General features: G+C 53.7%; 1 protein-coding gene across 2 annotated transcripts in view; it reads left to right on the top strand.

Annotated features, from left to right (window-relative positions):
* EPHB1 (EPH receptor B1) overlaps positions 1–17,274 on the top strand; it is a 77,676-nt gene that overhangs the window by 56,810 nt on the left and 3,592 nt on the right. The window contains exons 8-16 of one of the 2 annotated variants that reach the window (XM_051781769.1): positions 718–826; positions 1,036–1,100; positions 4,859–4,981; positions 6,157–6,404; positions 6,695–6,910; positions 8,484–8,633; positions 9,178–9,371; positions 9,832–9,987; positions 10,306–11,712. In XM_051781769.1, coding sequence (XP_051637729.1) covers positions 718–826; positions 1,036–1,100; positions 4,859–4,981; positions 6,157–6,404; positions 6,695–6,910; positions 8,484–8,633; positions 9,178–9,371; positions 9,832–9,987; positions 10,306–10,414 — 1,370 coding nt within the window. In that variant the 3' untranslated portion in view covers positions 10,415–11,712. Of the gene's footprint in view, positions 1–717; positions 827–1,035; positions 1,101–4,858; positions 4,982–6,156; positions 6,405–6,694; positions 6,911–8,483; positions 8,634–9,177; positions 9,372–9,831; positions 9,992–10,305; positions 11,713–17,274 lie in introns of those variants that run through there. The other variant, XM_051781770.1, reaches the window with a different exon arrangement.

Here is a 17,274-nt window from a genome sequence, read left to right as displayed (position 1 = left end):
GGGGCTTGGAGAGATGCTCAGTGGGGAAGGGGTGCTGTGGTTGCCACGGCTCTGCAAAAGAAGCTGTCACATGCAGTCTGTGGAGATGTTAAAACCCACAAGCACACCTGCAGTAAAGGTGCCCAGGTTCTCCTGGGCCTCACTCTCAAGGTCATCTGTTGCATGGTGGACTCTCTGGCTGGTTTGATTATTAATGGGATCTTTTCTCTTCCTCCTTTCCTACAACAAGTAGGAATTTTGTGTCTGTGAGACCCCGCGTTAAAATTGGTCAAAGTGACCAACAGGTTCAAATCATAGAATCTCAGAATGGTTGGGGTTAGAGGGACCTTAAAGATCATGCAGTTCCAACCCCCTGTCCACTAGACCACGTTGTTCAATAAATAAATTTATTGAGGAAAGAGAAATGCCAGAGCACAGACAAACCACCTTGTGAACCTCATCTCTCCAGGAAACTGGGCCCACGCACATCGGTTTGACTTTATTCCCAGGACCTTCTCCTCCATATTTTCAACCCCAAGCTGTGTGAGCTGAGTGTGAAAGTCCGTCCCTGTGCAATGCAGCACCGGCTCAACCGATGCTCCTGCCTGGATCCTCCCTGTCCCATCACCCTCCCATGGGAGCAGCACCCATGGAATCAGAGGGGGGCATTACAAGATCCTTTCCCAGAGGCTGCTCTTACCCCGAGGGAAAATTCACCCCATCCCTCTTCCCTTGCAGACGACTACAAGTCGGAGCTGAGGGAGCAGCTGCCGCTGATCGCGGGGTCCGCGGCGGCCGGGGTTGTCTTCATCGTCTCACTGGTGGCCATTTCCATCGTCTGCAGCAGGTGGGTCCCTGTGGGAGGCTGTGTCCCTGCAAGGTGGAGGTGGTAAGGTGTAGATTTGGGGTAGGAGGGGAGGGATGGGGGACCCCTGTAGCTGCAGAAAGCACTGAGATGCCACTGCTCCTGGAGTGTTGCTGGCGGGGAAGCGGGTTGTGGCCACCAGCAGCTGCTGGTCCCTGAAGCCTGTCTGTTTTCTCCCTCTCCTCTCCCAGGAAGCGAGCCTACAGCAAGGAAGCTGTGTACAGTGATAAACTGCAGCACTACAGCACAGGCCGAGGTGAGTGGGGCAAAGAGGGAATGGGAGGGTGATCCCTGACCTGCACCCGGCATCTGCCCCACTCCTCTGCCTTCAAAGGGGTGGAAACCCCTTGGGCAGGTGGAGAGGACCATGGGGAGGGAGTAGAGAAGACCACAAATGTGTGTCAGGCTGTCGGGGTGGTTTGCAGTGGTGCAGCACTGTAGGTGGGAAAAGAAGTGTGCCAGGAGGGATTTGGGGGATGATGAGGGATTTTGGGGGATGCAAGGGGTAGGGGGCATGTAGGGAACAAGGGCTGGGGAGAGGATGCTGTGAAGGCTCACAAAGGAGAAAGGAAAGGAGAGAAGTGGTGTTCAGAGAGAAGAGGAGCTTCTCATCTCCTGCCACAGGCTCTGCCTCTGCCACAATCAGTGCTGGGCTATATGGATTTTGGGAGCATTGCTGGGGAGTGTGGGCTGATGGCTGGCACTGCTGCTGTCCTGTCCATGTGGCTGATGTTCGCCCTGTACCCTGCTCCAGGAAGGATGTGCAGACAGTGACTGGGAAGGTTTAACTGGCTTTGGGCTGCTGATCCCCTTGGCAAATAATTGGGAGAGCCTGAGTTTTTCCTGAGAGACCTCTGTGGCTGGTGGAGCTGTGCACCATAATAAATCCGAGGTGTATTTGTGTGGAATGTCTGTCAGGTGCCCCTCCAGCAGCCAGCACTGGAAATGATAATAAAGCAGCAAAGCAGCAGCTTTTTGGTGGGGGGATTTGCCACCTGGTGCCCACAGGCTCCATGCCCCATCCCTGTGGGATGTAAATCCGATTTACACTCTCCTAGAGATGCCTCTCAGGTGCAGTTGGCTGCCTTGTGGGAAGAACCATCTCTGGGTCCTGGGCACCTGCTTGGGGAAAAGGGATGTGGGATGCAGGGATGGATGAAGGATGGCTGGGGAAGGCAGGGAGCAGAATGGATGAGCAGAGGAGAGGGATGGAGATGGAGTGACCAGCCTGGCAGAAAAATTCAGGAGGGCTGAGAGGGCTGGAAAGGGGTTGGAGGCAGCAGGAGGGCCCAGCCAAGCCAGAAAAGCACACTGCATGTCATTTGACCTTCTCAGCTTCATCCCAAACCCTCCCAACGTGATGGCAGCACTGTGGGGGGCCTAAACCTCCCGGCAAACAATAAACTGTTTTCCCAGCATCACCGGGTGATCCTGAAGTACAACAGACCTGTGCTTTTCCTCCCTGTTTCCTCCACGTTTCTGCACTGCAGGGAGCAGGGCAAGATTTATTTGATGCCTGATGGCTGAACCCGTGTCAGGCTGCAGGTGGACTGATTTTTCCCATTTTCCCCCGGTTTTGAAGCATTCCCCACCCCATGTGTGTCTCTGGCTTGCTCCAAGCACCCCAAATCCCGGGATACTCAAACTAGGTAGGGAAGCAATGAAGCACATGCCTGTCTTTGGTTTTTAAACCTGGTGGATGTGAGGATTGGTGTGTGAAATCCGGGGGTGCCGGTGCTCCCGGACTCCTGTCAAGGTTAGTGAGCCTCCGGGTGCTCCGTTACTGCAGATGCTCGAGGAAAACAGGTGGAAAATTTGTGGTGAGCAACTAATGGAGTAACGAGAGCATCCTGTGGAACAAATCACTCTGTGTTAACTGGCACAGCAATTACAGCCTCCCAGCGCAGCTCTGCCATCCCTCCGGCAGCCCCCCCGGGATCGCTGCTGCTGCCAAGGACTGCCCCGGCTGGGTTTTGGGGTGACATGGGGTCTCTCAGGCTGTGATTTTTCGTGGTTTATCCCTGCCACTGCTTCACTGGGAGCTTTGAGATTGGAAAAACAGGGAAAACACCCTGCTGAAGCACTAGCGATTCAGCAGGAGAGGTTTTTTTCTGTCCCCAAGATAATTATTCCCAAGGGAAAACGATGCGAGAAGGAATTGGACACTGGATTCAGGGACAACTTTTGAAGAGTGATAAAAATTTTGCCGTAGTCTGCAGCAGTGATAAATGGCCTCATCCAGTTTTTAGGAGTATTGGGATGATTTTAAGAGCACAAAGCCCTTTTTGGTGCTTTTGGTGGTGTGCTTCAGTACCCGGAATTTCACTCAGCTTCTACCAGCGATGATTAGGGTTAGGGTGGCTGAGGTTTGCAGAGTTGAAGAGTGGGTTTAGCTGCCCTAATCCCACTCATTTGGGTTGGATGAGGATGAGGGGGGAGCTGACCCTGGTGTTTACTGAGTGCATGGGCAGACACTGGGGCAAATCAGAGGGTGTTTGAAAACCAGTGACAGTGAGCAGGAAACTTTGGCATTGTTTTCTCCTCTATTTTTTCAATACTTTGATCAGCGAGTCAGTCTCCGTTACGATCCTGTAAATCCCTTTGTAATCCTGGCTGGAGCATCAGCTGCTCTTGTAAAAAAATTTATGGGGCAGTTAAAGTGTATGAGACAGAGCTGTAAAGGGATTTATGAACTGGGAGATGCACAGATGGCTTCATTGCAGCCTTCCCCACCTCCGAGGTGCAGAGCTTTTGCCCCAAGCGCCTCTTTTGGGGGTGAGGGTACTCCTGCCTGGTCCCTCCCCGGTCCTTGATGCCCCACAAGCAGCTGTCCCTCGGTGGCTGTTTGGCACCAGCAGTGCCCACTGCAAGGGTTTTGTGGCTCCTCCTGAATTACTTTGCAGCCAGGGGAGCTGATTTGGATTCCTGGCGCAGAGGTGATGCTGTGGTCCATGCATCCATCTGTGTGTCGGCTCTAGAAGGACTCTGGGAAGCACCAGTGTGACAGGATCATGGTCCTTGGTAATGTCCTGGACAGAGTAATCAAATCACTGTAAGGACGAGGTGCCTTGGGGAGGGGGACCAGGCAGTGATGTCCCTCCTGGTGTCCTCCAGAGATGACCCTGAGGGGCTGCTCCGCCATCCCTGGCCCCTTTTTTTGGATGAGAAATAGCACAGGAAGCTGAACTTCCCCTGGGAGGACCACAGCCCATTCTGGGTCCCCATGGTACAACACTGGGGGTGGCTGTGACCTCACACTGCCCTGCAGCCGTGCCCCCTGGCAGCTCCACAAGCTCCTGGGCGTCCAAACACAATGTCTGCAAACCCAATCTGGGGAACGTGGGGGTCTGTTTTGATTTTTTCCACCACTGAAAAAGGGCAAGAGCCCACTTGCAGCATCCCCTGTTCCGCATTGCCCCCGTGCAAGGGACTGCACACGTGTCACAGTGCCCGGCCAAGCCAGATTTTCATGGATCCATCCAGGTTGTTGGTTATAATTGCTGCACTCTGTCAATTTAGTAGCCGCCACAAAGCTATCAGAGGCCTTTTTGGATAAATAAATATTTCTTCACTAACGTGTGGAGCCTCATAAAGCCTTCACCGTAAAGCCAGCACGTTGTAGTTCAGGACTGTAACTGCTCCCATTGCCAGGGAGGAGGAGGAGGAGGAGGAGGAGGAAGGATAACAGTGGAGGAGTGGAGGGTAGAGGAGAAAAGGAGGGTTGCAGGGGAGAGCTGGGTGCAGTGGGGGGACCAAACTCCGATTCTTGGCCATGGCACAACTGCTCTTTGTTTCCCAGGCTGCTTGATGGATGACTTGTGGATGCTCCATCCCTGGGACTGTTCAAAGCCAGGTTGGAGGGGGCTTGAAGCAAATTGGTGGAAGGTGTCCCTGCCCATGTCAGAGGGTGGAACTGGATGAGCTTTAAGGCCTTTCAGCCCAAACCATTCTATTAATTCTGTATTTTTATAATTCTCTCCCTTTTGCTGTTGTTCCCATCCTTCCTGCACCAAGGGTCTCCAGGGATGAAGATCTACATCGACCCCTTCACCTACGAGGACCCCAACGAGGCAGTCCGGGAGTTCGCCAAGGAGATCGATGTGTCCTTTGTGAAGATAGAAGAAGTCATTGGAGCAGGTGGGTCTCACCATCTCCTGCTGCCCATCCCTCCCTGCCCTGTCTGCCACTCCTGTGTGTCCAGACACGTACCTGGGGCAATTTTCTGGGGAAGCACATGTGGTCCTTCACCGGGAAACAGTCAAGGAAGCCTTGAGACATTTCTGGATTTGTGAGAGGTGAGGGTGGACAAGAGGTTGGCTTATGCTGTCAAAGTGCCTCTAAGGTGGGAAAGGCTCCAGAAATGTATTCACTGGCTGACCATGGGGCCTCTTGGGATTTCCCACTTGGCTTTTCCATGAGATAACAAGAAAAGCCAGATCTCACTGTAGTCTGTGCCATATTCCCATACATATGTATATATACACACACGTGCACGTATGTGTGTGTCATCTGTGCTGTTTCTATTGCCATTTTTAAATAACTATGTCATACTCTTAGGAGAGAAAGTGAGAAGCTGTTGGGGGGAAGCTGTGAAGAAGCAATGACTTAGTTTGGTCGTGATCAAGTTCAGTGATGTATCACCTGCCCTTTGCTGCTCATAAAGGCAAAGTAGCTGCAAACCTGGCTTAGATGTAATCCCTCCACATGCAAATTGTGCCTTGCTGAAGGAAAAGCTCTCCTGCTGGAAAGGAGAGGACGCTTTCTTCATATTTTAAATCAGAGAGCAGACATGTAAACAGGCCAATTATTTTCCATCCCAAGATAAGTGATGTGCAAAAAGGCAGCTGAGATTATCAGTGCTGACACCTGATATTTGAGGTCATCCTTAAATGTTGAAGTTCTTGCTCTGCAAATCCTTCTTGTGGGGGTCTGCAAGAGCAGCCCCAGCCTTTGCTTGTGTTGATGTTGGGCTTTGTCACCTCGGAGAAGGTTGCAAGTCTAAACACGTCCCCAGCAGCAAACGTTGCCCCTTCTAGAGAGGACAAATGAGCAGATTTGTAGAGGAGAGTGTTGTTGAAGTGTGAACTGGCTGCCATTTCTCATCTGGTTGGTCTGGAGACCAAACAGCCCAAGACACTACTGCTCTTTGCAATGTTTTACGTGGAGGAGGAGGAGGAGGTGGTAGCAGATGGTCTTGAGGCACTTGATGCTCTGATCTGGTTGACAAGGCGGTGACCGCTCCACAGTTGGACTCGATGACCTTGGAGGTCTTTTCCAACCTGAATGATTCTGTGATTGTCTTGCACTTGCAGGGGAGTTTGGAGAAGTGTACAAGGGCCGCCTGAAGCTGCCGGGCAAGCGGGAGATCTACGTGGCCATCAAAACGCTGAAAGCCGGTTACTCGGAGAAGCAGCGGCGGGACTTCCTGAGTGAGGCCAGCATCATGGGGCAGTTCGACCACCCCAACATCATCCGCCTGGAGGGCGTGGTGACCAAGAGCCGGCCGGTCATGATCATCACCGAGTTCATGGAGAACGGCGCCTTGGACTCCTTCCTGCGGGTAGGACGAGCTGGGGCTGTGGGGACTGTTGTTCGGTTGTGGGATTCGGGAATGAGATGTTGGTGTCCCGTTCGTAAATCCCAGCCTGTTTGCTTGGGTCGGGAGCTGTTTGCAGCGTGCCATGCACCCCAAAAATGTGTGTTCTGGTGCTGGTTACCTCTGCTTTAATCAGGCAGGGCAGCTGGATGGTCCTCTGGGGAGGTGCAGCGTCCCCCTGAGGTTGGGGCGAGCGCCCTGTCCCACGGTGGGCTCTGTGCACTCACCCCAGCACCTGCTCTTTGTGGCCGCAGCAAAACGACGGGCAGTTCACAGTGATCCAGCTGGTGGGAATGCTCAGAGGGATCGCTGCTGGGATGAAGTACCTCGCGGAGATGAATTACGTGCACCGGGATCTGGCTGCCAGGAACATCCTGGTCAACAGCAACCTGGTGTGCAAAGTGTCCGACTTCGGCCTCTCGCGCTACTTGCAGGACGACACGTCTGACCCCACCTACACCAGCTCCTTGGTAGGTACCTCTCGTGAGGTTTTACCCTGCCCAGCATTCCCCATGCCTGCCCTGCACCTGCTGCCAGCTGGACCTTAGAGAAGGGTGCTGGATGTACACCCTGGCATGGGTGGGAGCATCTCATGAGTGTTCTCATCATGTATGGTCATGGTAGTTCCCACAAGTCATCCTCTTTTCCCTCCTTTCTCTTCCTCCTTTTCATGAGTTTTCCACCTCCCTCCTCCCCAGGCATCTTCCTGCCCTCCACAGTTTCCCTTTAAGCCTCTTCCCTTTTCTCCGTGGAGGAAAGGTGCACAGAGGGGCCTCTGGAGAGATGGGAAGGGAAGGCAGGGAGATCACAGCAACTCCTGACAGCACAGCAATGGCGTTTTAACTCCCCTTCCCCCAGCACTCCAGGTCTGGACTGCTTTTCCCTGCTGGAAACTTGTTCCATGCATTAATTAAAGACACAAGCCTAATGGGAGTTCTGCTGTTCCCCAGCCACCCCTCTCCTCCTTAATTCACTCATTCATAGGTAACAGCAGCTCCTACCTCCCCTGCTCCACTGCCCTGGGGGACCCCCAGCTCTCCACCCTGGCCATCATCCTGCCAGTGAGCCCTGAGCCCCTGAGTGTTCAGGATGACCAGAGGGGAAGGGGATGAGTTAGGATTAATTAGGAGAGCATGCAGTGGTGCCGGCACGAGGCTGCACCGACTCCTGCCAAAGGAGTTCCTTGGGCTGCCAAGCTGTGCCCAGACACCAGGGCTGGTCCAGCTGTCAAAATGAAAAAGCCATGGACATGCCTTTAAGGCTGACTCAGCAGCTCACCAGTTGCAGCCCTTCGTTCTCCCTCCCCTGCTCATGGGATGTTTCTGTCCCCCCAGACCTGCCCCACACCCTGCCCAGCCCCTCTGCAGGCAGCAGCCTTTGAGCAGACACCCAGCTTTTATTTTTCCTTCAAAGACCCCGGCAGTAGCTGCCGAGACAAGGCATGAATTAGTCTTTCCCCCACCTTCAGAGATAAAAAGAGATTATCTCATCTGTGTTTTTATTTAATTTAGGCCATAATAGATCTCCCTGGCAGCTGGGAAGTGATGCTGTGCCTGCGATTGCATCACTCTGCCTCCCACAGCAGGCTTTTCGCTCCGGGGAAAAGGCAGGAAAAACAACCTAGCAGTTAATTTCTTCATTTGTAGTTATTCAAATCAAATTTTTTGCCATTCATCCCTCAAGAGCAGCTGACGCTTCCTTGGAAAGGCTACAGAAAACAATTGTGCTGAACAATTTACAATGCAGTTCTGCCCCCGGAAAATTCCGTCCGTGTCTGTGGTTTTCCTTATCCCTGGGCTCTTTTTGTGGTTATTTCAGCAGAGCTTGCCCAGGGAACAATCCCTCTGTGTGTTACCCCTCCTGACATCCCTACCCCCTCAGCATGGCCTCTGGCCCTGGGACCGACCCTGGTTTGGTGGGGTGGCTTGAGATGCTGAGCCTGATTCTGAGCTTTTAGGAGAAGCAAACAAACCCTGGCTGGTGGGTATCCAGGCTCCTCTGCCAAGGGAGCTGTTTCTCAGCTGCTCTCCCTTTTTCCCCTAGGGGGGTAAGATCCCTGTCAGGTGGACGGCGCCGGAGGCCATCGCCTACCGCAAGTTCACCTCGGCCAGCGACGTCTGGAGCTACGGCATCGTCATGTGGGAGGTGATGTCGTTTGGGGAGAGGCCCTACTGGGACATGTCCAACCAAGATGTAAGCACTGGGGGTCATCCAGCCTGCTCTGGGGGCATGTGGGTGGCTCGTTCCCTAAAGAAAGCCCTGCCTGATTGGCTCTCAGCTCCTTCCTGGAGCCTCAGGAGCACTCGGTTTGGAGATGAAACAAGCTGGCGAGTGAGAGGATGCAAGGAGGGAAATTGGGAAGTAAAGCCAGTGGGCTGGTAATTGGACTTCAGCAAGCTGCAGGGCCTTTGAAAATGTTCAGAGGGCTTACGAGCAGGGAAGGAGCTTTGGAAGTGTGACTGCTGCACTCCGGCGCGATCCGCCGAGATAATGAGTGGCAGCTCTCCGCTGGGAGGAACTGCGGCGCGCGGAGCATCAGAGCGGAGATTAACCTCGGGGAGCGCCGGAGCCGGGAGCGTCTCCTCCCGCTCCCTTTGCTGCTGATCGGCTGGGCCGGCCTTCCCGGCTGCCTGTGGCACCCGTGCCCGCACACGCGGCCGGCGAGCGCCGCTCACCCCTCCGCCAGCCCCCCCGAACCCCTGCCCCTCACGTGCCGCTCTGTCCCCGCTGCCCGCAGGTGATCAACGCCATCGAGCAGGATTACCGGCTGCCCCCGCCCATGGACTGCCCCGCCGCCCTGCACCAGCTCATGCTGGACTGCTGGCAGAAGGACCGCAACACCCGCCCGCGCTTCACCGAGATCGTCAACACCCTCGACAAAATGATCCGCAACCCGGCAAGCCTCAAAACTGTGGCTACCATCACCGCTGTGTGAGTGCCCGGCGCCTGGGAGCGCTCCGTGCCGGCATCCCGAGCCACGGCAAAAGGCTCCCCTCGGCCCCAGGGGGAAGGATGAGAATTCATCAGTCGGTTTGGCGGGAGTGAGGGTTTCTATCTTTGCTCTGCCTGACAGTCAGACAAAGAACATGTAGTTTTGAGCCAAGCAATAGCAATAATTCTTTGCTATTGATCCTTTATGGCGTGTGACCGTGCGGGCGCGGCGGCTGCTCTGCCGGCGCCTCCGTCCCTGTGGCTCCCGTGGCTGGATTGCAACGTGTGGGATTGCAAAGCTGCTTGGCACAGTGGTATTCCCACAGGACATGCCTTTCTTGGGGGACCACAAGGGTGCCTGGGGTGGATTGAGGGGCACATGCGTGTACTGGCTGGGCTCAGGGATGGCAGCCCCTCAGTGCCAGCCAGGCTTGTCCCCAGCAGTGTGTTCCCGTTTCAGGCCTTCTCAGCCCCTCCTCGACCGCTCCATCCCCGACTTCACTGCCTTTACCTCAGTAGACGACTGGCTGAGTGCTGTGAAGATGAGCCAGTACCGGGACAGCTTCCTGACCGCTGGCTTCACCTCCCTGCAGCTGGTTGCCCAGATGACGTCCGAGTGAGTTGGGTGTCCGAAAGCTGGATGCTGCCTGGCTGGGGGTTGGGAGAGGTGGGAAGGTCAGTTCAAGGCAAAGGGTGGGTGTGAGCGCCCCTCACACTGGGCAGGACCACCCTGAGTTTGAGGTGGCCACATTCACCATCTGGGAGTCAGTGTGTGGGTGTGTCCCTGCTCTCAGTCCCAGTGATGCTCACAGGGCTGCGTTTGGGCTCTTTGGCTGTTCCAGCTGAGCTTGCATCCCTCTCCTCATTTAGGGACAGCAAAACACCACCCTCAGCTGCCCACTGATCTTCCTCTGCCTGTCTGTCTGTCTTCCAGAGACCTCCTGAGAATAGGGGTGACTTTGGCTGGGCACCAGAAGAAGATCCTGAACAGCGTCCAGTCCATGCGAGTACAGATGAGCCAGTCTCCGACCTCGATGGCATGACGTCCCTTGTTTGACGGGGAGGGGCGGGGAGGGCACGCAGAGGAGGGGCAGAGGTGGGAGGGGAGGAACTGGCGGGTGCCAATGGGGCAGTGTTTGGGGAGGAGCCGCCGCTGCCCGGGGACTGCGAACGCAGACGAAGGATGTTCCTGGGACTCGTCTCTAACTGGTGACTTCCGTTCCTCACCAACAGAAGCACACTTAGCAATGTCATGGGGAACAGCGTATAAATACATATAAATATGTACAAATCATATATTTAAAAAGCAAAGCAAAACAAAAAAAACCATAAAAAACGATGAAGACAAACCAATGTGCGTTGGGGAAGCAAACCCAAACCCTAGAGACCAGACTCCAATCCCACCACCAGTGAGCAGTGGTTGAAACTGAGAAGGAGGAAGGGGCTGTTGGGGAAGGGAGAGGCATGAGATGGAGCGTCCTGTCCGGAGAAACCAGCTTCCTTTTTCTTTTTTCACCCTCCCTCCCTGCCCCAGCCCTCCTGGCTTGCCCCGCTCCCCTCTCTGCTCATGAACTGGGTGGAAGTGTCCTCAGACGTCTCCGCAGCTCCCTGACATCCTACCCGGGTGCCACTCCGGCAACTACCAAAGGACTTCGCTGACCACTGCATGGGGGATCCGACTCAATCCAGTTAATGTCTTCATATTGAAGAAGAGATGTACCTTCAATAGAAAACCTTGGGTTTTGGTTTTTTTTCTTTTGTTCATTTTTTGTTCTTTTTTTTTTTTCTCTCTTTCGCTTGCATTTTTTTTGCAAAAAGGAAAAAAAACACAACAAAAAAAAGGATTAAAAAAAAAAAAAAAAGGAATCTCCATCCTGGAAAACGGAAAGAGGTGTTCCCGTGTGTGTGTGTGCGCGCTCGTGCGCCCGTGTATGTTGTCGACCTACCGTGGACTCACTGCTTGTCCGTCGCCGGCGGTCACCGCTGACCCTGCGGCCAGCGGCCGGCCGGGCCCCAGCCCGGGGGGCCAGGGGTTGTGCCCACAGCCCCCGGGGGCGGGAGGCAGCCGGGAAGCACCCGGTAACAAAGGAAGTGCTCAGCATCCTGGAAGCGGGGAGGAGGACGCCAAGGGCCCGCGCGGTGGGGATGGGACCGGAGGAGCCGCCGCGGGGCTGTGACTGGCTTGGTGGCTGCTGGAGAAGGAGGAGAGATGCTCTGGGAAATGGACTGCTCGGGCCTCCAGAGCCTCGGCGAAGATGGCTATGGAGGACTTTTTTCCCCCATCTTGCAGACCTAAGGATTTTGATATTGATTTATGGACTTAGGTTTCATGGCTTCGGAGGTAGGTCCGTTTGTCTTGTGTGCCTCTCTGGCCGTCCATCTCTGTATTTTTCTGCTCTTGCTTCCTTGCAGCCTCTCACAGTGGATGTTTCCCAGTGTTAAATTTTTTTTTTTTTTTTAATTTTTTTTTTTTTTGTTGTTCCTCCACTGGTCTCCTTTGCAAATTGATCCGGTTAAAATCACCAGGCGCGTGTCAGTGTTTACCCAGAATATTGTAAGACTGGGCAATCTGACTTCCCTCCGCGGATCGCGCCGGGAGTTTATAAAACAAATGAGCTCTTAATAAGGCTTTTACTTAGAGGGTTGTGTGCGAGCTGTAATGATCCATCACCGCGCTGTGCCGGCGCTGTGCCAGCAGCCAGCGGTGCCCGCGTGGCGAGGGAGTGGTGGTGTGGGGTGGCTGCCTGGCCCTGCCTCCGGGACTGTGGGTCCTGGATGGGATTTGGCGGTGTGGTGTGTGGAGACCCTCTGTCCTCCTCAGTCAACCTCTGTCCTCATCGCTCATCCATCCCCACTGCTCGCACTGTGGGGATGACCTGCACCCATCCCTGTCGCGGGGATATTCCGCTTCCTCCTGTGTCACGGGGAATGCTTTATGTCTGTGTCACGGCCATGCCCACACCTCTCCGTGCCGTAGCGATGCCCTGTGTCCATCAGTGCCATGAGGATGACTCACATCCACCTGTGCTGTGGGTTTTCCCCATGTCTGTCCTTGCCATGGGGCTGCCCCATATCCATCCACACCATGGGATTGCTCCATGCCCATCTGCCCCGTCGTATTCCCGACATCCGACCTCACCAGATTTCTTGCTGCTGCCGAACACAAAGGGATGAACCCTTCCCTTTGGCTGCTGCCATCCCTGTCCACGTGTCCTGGCTGGGATCACTGCCCCCTGTGCTGGGGCCGTTGGGGTTTGCTGTGGCTGGGGGGACCCCCATGTATCCTGTGGGGAGCACGTGCTTGGTTCATGGTGGTTTGTGAGGAGCACGTTCATTGGCTCGTGCTGATGGTTCATCACCTGGGGGTGGGATGCTCTTTACCTCCGGGACTATTTCTTTCATCGCCCAAGGAAGATGACCCGCGCTCTGCCGAAGAACAGGAACTAACGAGAGGCAGGAATGAGCTTGTTTCAAATCACTGAACTCCCCCCAGAGAAAGAGGCAGAGAAAAACACCCCTTGTTTACAACAGCAGGGACTGTTCCTCGTCCTGTCTGATAGACGATCCCTAATACCTCTCGGGATGCTCGTGGCCCAAATCTGTATTCCAGGATGTTGTCACACGGAATACAACATGCAGATGGAGCGGGTGCTGTGCATGCTAATGCGCCGCCGCGCCACATTGATATTCACTGGTGGTGAAGGGTCCTTTGTGGGTTTTTTTATGATTTCTCTTTTATTAGAAGGAAGCTAAAGGCATTTAAAGGAACGAATGACAACCGCACAGGCTAAATATCAATACTCCGCCTTTATGACTCCCCTGTGGTGTTGCTCGGCTGCGCAAGCACCTGTGAGGCAGAGGGTCCTGCTGCCCTGCTCAGGGTCCTCTCTGTGACACCACTGCCCCTTTTTCACCCTTTCTAACCCTTTCTTAATATAAAACCTTTAATACAGAATCATTAGGTTTAGAATAGATTGATCAACTTTTGACCGATCCCTGCCTTGTCAGCCCGACCAGAGCACTGAGTGCCATGTCCAATCTTTCCTTAAACACCTCCAAGGATGGGGACTCTACCACCTCACTGGGCAGCCCCTTCTATTATTTAACCACTCCTTCAGTGAAGAAATTCTTCCTGTTGTCGAACCTGAACCTCCCCTGGGGCATCTTGAGGCCATTTCATCTTGAATATGAAATATGAAGTGTTCAGTCCTGTCCATCCCACCCAGCAGACTGGGTACTCATGAGTGGATAAACAGGCTGTCCAGGTACTTGGATGCTTTTGGAGATACCGAGTCCTGCTTTACATCCTGGTTTGATTTCCCAGGGTGGATGGTGCTCCTTGGCCCACCCATGCTGCCAAGCACCCCTGGCACATGGCCACAGCGGTGCCCCTGGGCATTGCCAGGACTGGTGGTCTCTCTCCCAGCTGTCTGATGGCTCCTGGGCTGTGTTGTAGCAGATGATTCCCATATCCCACCTCTCCTAATGGGTTGTTCCCACAAAGGTGGCATCTTGGCCTTGTACCAGGTCCACCCAGCCCGGTCCAGGGTCACAGGAGAGCCCAGCAGCAGATGGATGGTGCCTAGGGCTGAGCAGGGAGGATGCAGGTGGCTCAAACAAATCCCTGCAGAAATGAGGCATCGTGGGCCAAGGGAGTTGCTGTCAAGAGAATGCTTGAGGGAGGGTCACCATGGGCCACCTGCTCTCCTGCCTTTCTATAAAAGCCTTTTCATCCAAAATGGAAGATTTCACCAAAGGCTGTCAGGCCGTTAATGAAAAACAAGGGGAAAAATGCAAAGCAGCCATGTTTGATTTTTGTTCTTTATTGAAAAAAAAGTAACATAAAAACATCAGATGACTTCTGATGTACCATTTTGTTTCTTCAGAGACCTTTCTTCCAAGTACAATCAGTTTTCCAAGCCGAAGCCTTTCCGTCTGGGAGTGACAGTGTTATCCCTGCCTGGCCATGACAGCAGGGTTGTGTTTGGACTGCTCCTCCTTTTCCTTCATCAGATGCCAAGGTGGCACCTCTTTGATGGTGCCCTGTAGCTCCTCCCTGGGCAAGAGCCTCTTCCCTGGCCTAAAAATGAACACTACCATTTCACATCTGATCCATGCTGGTTGGTGTTGGACTTCCTTTCCTTGATCCCAAAGGAGAAGGGGTGACTCAAAAATTGTTAAGTCCTCTGCAAAGTTTTGGCTTAGAAGGAAGAAAAAGGCATTTTGGGATCAAAGAGGACCAACTCCACAGGCCTGTTGTCCGGGCTGGGCTCCATCCATCCCACAGGGTCCTGGTGGGTTCAGCTGCCACGTGCTAGTGCTGGGAGGTGCCCACTGCTGGGGGAACCCCCCAGGGTGGATCCTGGCCCCCTGTAACTGCTTGTAGGTGGAGCTTTGGTGCCTCACTCCCGTGGCTGTATCCCAGCTCGGAGCAGCAGCACACGGATGCAGCTCCTTGCCTGAGTGAGCCCACCTCACCCTCGCCCCCGACCCCGTCCTTTCACTGAGACACTTTGCAGTTGTCAGCTCCTTCTCTCCATTTCTATGGCAACTGTAAAAACCTCAACCCTTTTGTGTCTTTTTTATTTTTTATTTTTTTTTTGTGTGTCTGGGTTGGCTTTGTCTTTTTTGCATGGAGCGTTAAATCAAAAAACTGAGACTTTTTGCTACCAAAACCCTGCTCTGAGCTTGGCCTAAAGTGTTGTGTGAGAATCAATGGGCAAGATGCTCATGTCTGGAGTGAGTGTTGCCAACTGGTTTCACGTTGCCTCTTCCCTCCACCAGCCCCACTGTTGCTCCCGTCATCCCTCAAAATACCCCTGTTGGCAATTCAGCTGTGTGGTTGTCCCTGGGGCTTTTTCATGTCTTTTGTACAGCCCCATCCTTGGGTGTGGTGGAAGAGGCAGCAGCTTTCTCAACAGCAGTAATTAAAAGGAGATGTCGTGCTGCTGCCAGCAAAGGTGGACCCAAGGCTCTCGCACATCCAAGGCAGGAGCGAGCGTTTGAACGGGGAAGAGGAGTGTGTATTCATGGTGTTATTATGTGCCTCTTTCTATAAAAAAAAAAGGAATGCGTTTTATGCCATTTAATGACCTTCAAATTAACAGTTCTTTGAAAGCACTTATGTATATTTAATTTTAAATGTTGCTGCAAGTCGGAGCGGGGCTGCGATGAAAACAGCAGGCGGCCGGTTTTTAAATAAGAGCGATCTCAGACCATTATTTCCGAGCCTGTCAGCTTGTGGTGCCTCTAATGCTCCTTTCCCAAGGAGGAATCAGGGCTGTCCTTCTCTCTGTCCCTCTGTCCCCCTTCCCTTCTCCACCATCTCTGCTCCAGGAGCTCCCCACCTGCCATTCCGAGCCCTGTGGGATCTCCTCTTCTGCTTTCTGCTTCTCCAGGGTGTTTGATTCAGAGGGAGGGAAGGGTTGGTTTGGAGTTGGTTTGCAGAGATCTCATCAATGAATCTACCTGCATCCTGAGGACATCCCTGTGGGAGCCAGGGGAACATCCCAGCTGGCCCATGGCCTGGGATAAATCACTGGGCATCACCTATGAAGGGTTTTTTCTCTGCCACCAACCCTTGCTGTTGTTCTGTGATGGGGACAGACACGTTTCTGTTCTTTAGGATCTGAACTAAGGCTTTTGCCTCTGATCCATAAAAACTGCCAATATATTCGAGCCACTCTGTGTTCACTTGGAAATCGTTACTCTTAAACATTGAATCTGACTTTAAAAAGAAAAAGGATCAATCAGCTTCTGAGACGAGGAATGGATTTACAGACCCCAAAACGTTCTGTAGCTCCAAGGCCACTCGTCCTTGAACTGCCGATGGAAAAGCGGGTGGTGGGGGCCAGGGCTCACATCCAGCTCTGGCACTCAGCCAGGTGCTGCATGTCCCCTGCTCCCATAAAGTCCCCCCTGCACAAGGAGCTGCAAGGGGGATTTAACACTCGTATCATTATCTGCTCCTGTGCCTCTTCCATGAAGGATCCTGCCAGGGTGGGTGCTGGTCTAATTACAGCTTGGGCTGGCCATTCCCAGTGAGTCTTCTCGCAGTTTTGGAAGAGCCAGAAACTTTTTGAGCAGTGATGGAGGAGAGGCAAAGTCCACACCAATGGATTCCTGCAGTGAATGGTTTCACCCCATCAGTGGTTTCTCCACACTGTTCCTGTTCCAGCTTATATCTTTAATATTTTTTGAGGGTTGGAAAGGTCCTTTGGGATCATCTGGTCCAACCCTTCTGCCATGTAGGAATGGCTGTGTCTTTCCCAGCTGAGCTCAACCTCCTCCAAGCCCCATCTCTGGGAGGTGTGAGAGTGTCAATTTGTGCTCTCCCATTTTTGATGTCCTCAGGGTTTGGTTTTGTGTCTGTGTCTCACGGGAGATCTGCTGGCTCCTGTCCATCACTGGACCCTGATGGGCTGTGTTCCCATACCAGGGCTTGGTGTGGAAAGAGGAGCTTTCCAGCCAGGAGAGGGTCTCCTCTGCTTTATGTAGCCTGAAGAGGTGTGAGATGGGAACCATGAGCATCCATGGCATTAAATCTGGTCTTTTGCTTCACCTCAGAGCAGCAGATGGGTGCTGGAGAGGGGAGTGCACCTGCCTGTGGTGACCATGGTGCCCTTCACCTGGGCCTCTCAGGGTTGTCAGGGCTGCTGGCACTTGGGTTGGTGTTCCAGGGCCTTCTATTTTGGCTGGCTGTCCTCCGTGGAGCAGCACTGTGATTATCCCTCCAGCCTGAGCTGCCCCTCTCTCCCTCCCTGTCTGTCTGTGTCCAAGCATCTCCGCTGCTTCTGCTCTGCTTCCTCTGGCCATTGGAATTTAAAAGGCTGTGAAGCCCCTGGCTGTCCCACCCTGCTGTGTGGCTCTGCTGTAGTGGCTGGTTTTGGGGTCCCAGCAGACC

This window comes from Manacus candei, unplaced genomic scaffold, assembly GCF_025592945.1.
Source record: "Manacus candei isolate 608988 ecotype Guabito, Panama unplaced genomic scaffold, ASM2559294v1 h1tg000015l, whole genome shotgun sequence".
In the NCBI taxonomy this organism is placed as follows: Eukaryota; Metazoa; Chordata; class Aves; order Passeriformes; family Pipridae; genus Manacus; species Manacus candei.
This window is presented reverse-complemented; position numbering and strand designations above follow the sequence as displayed.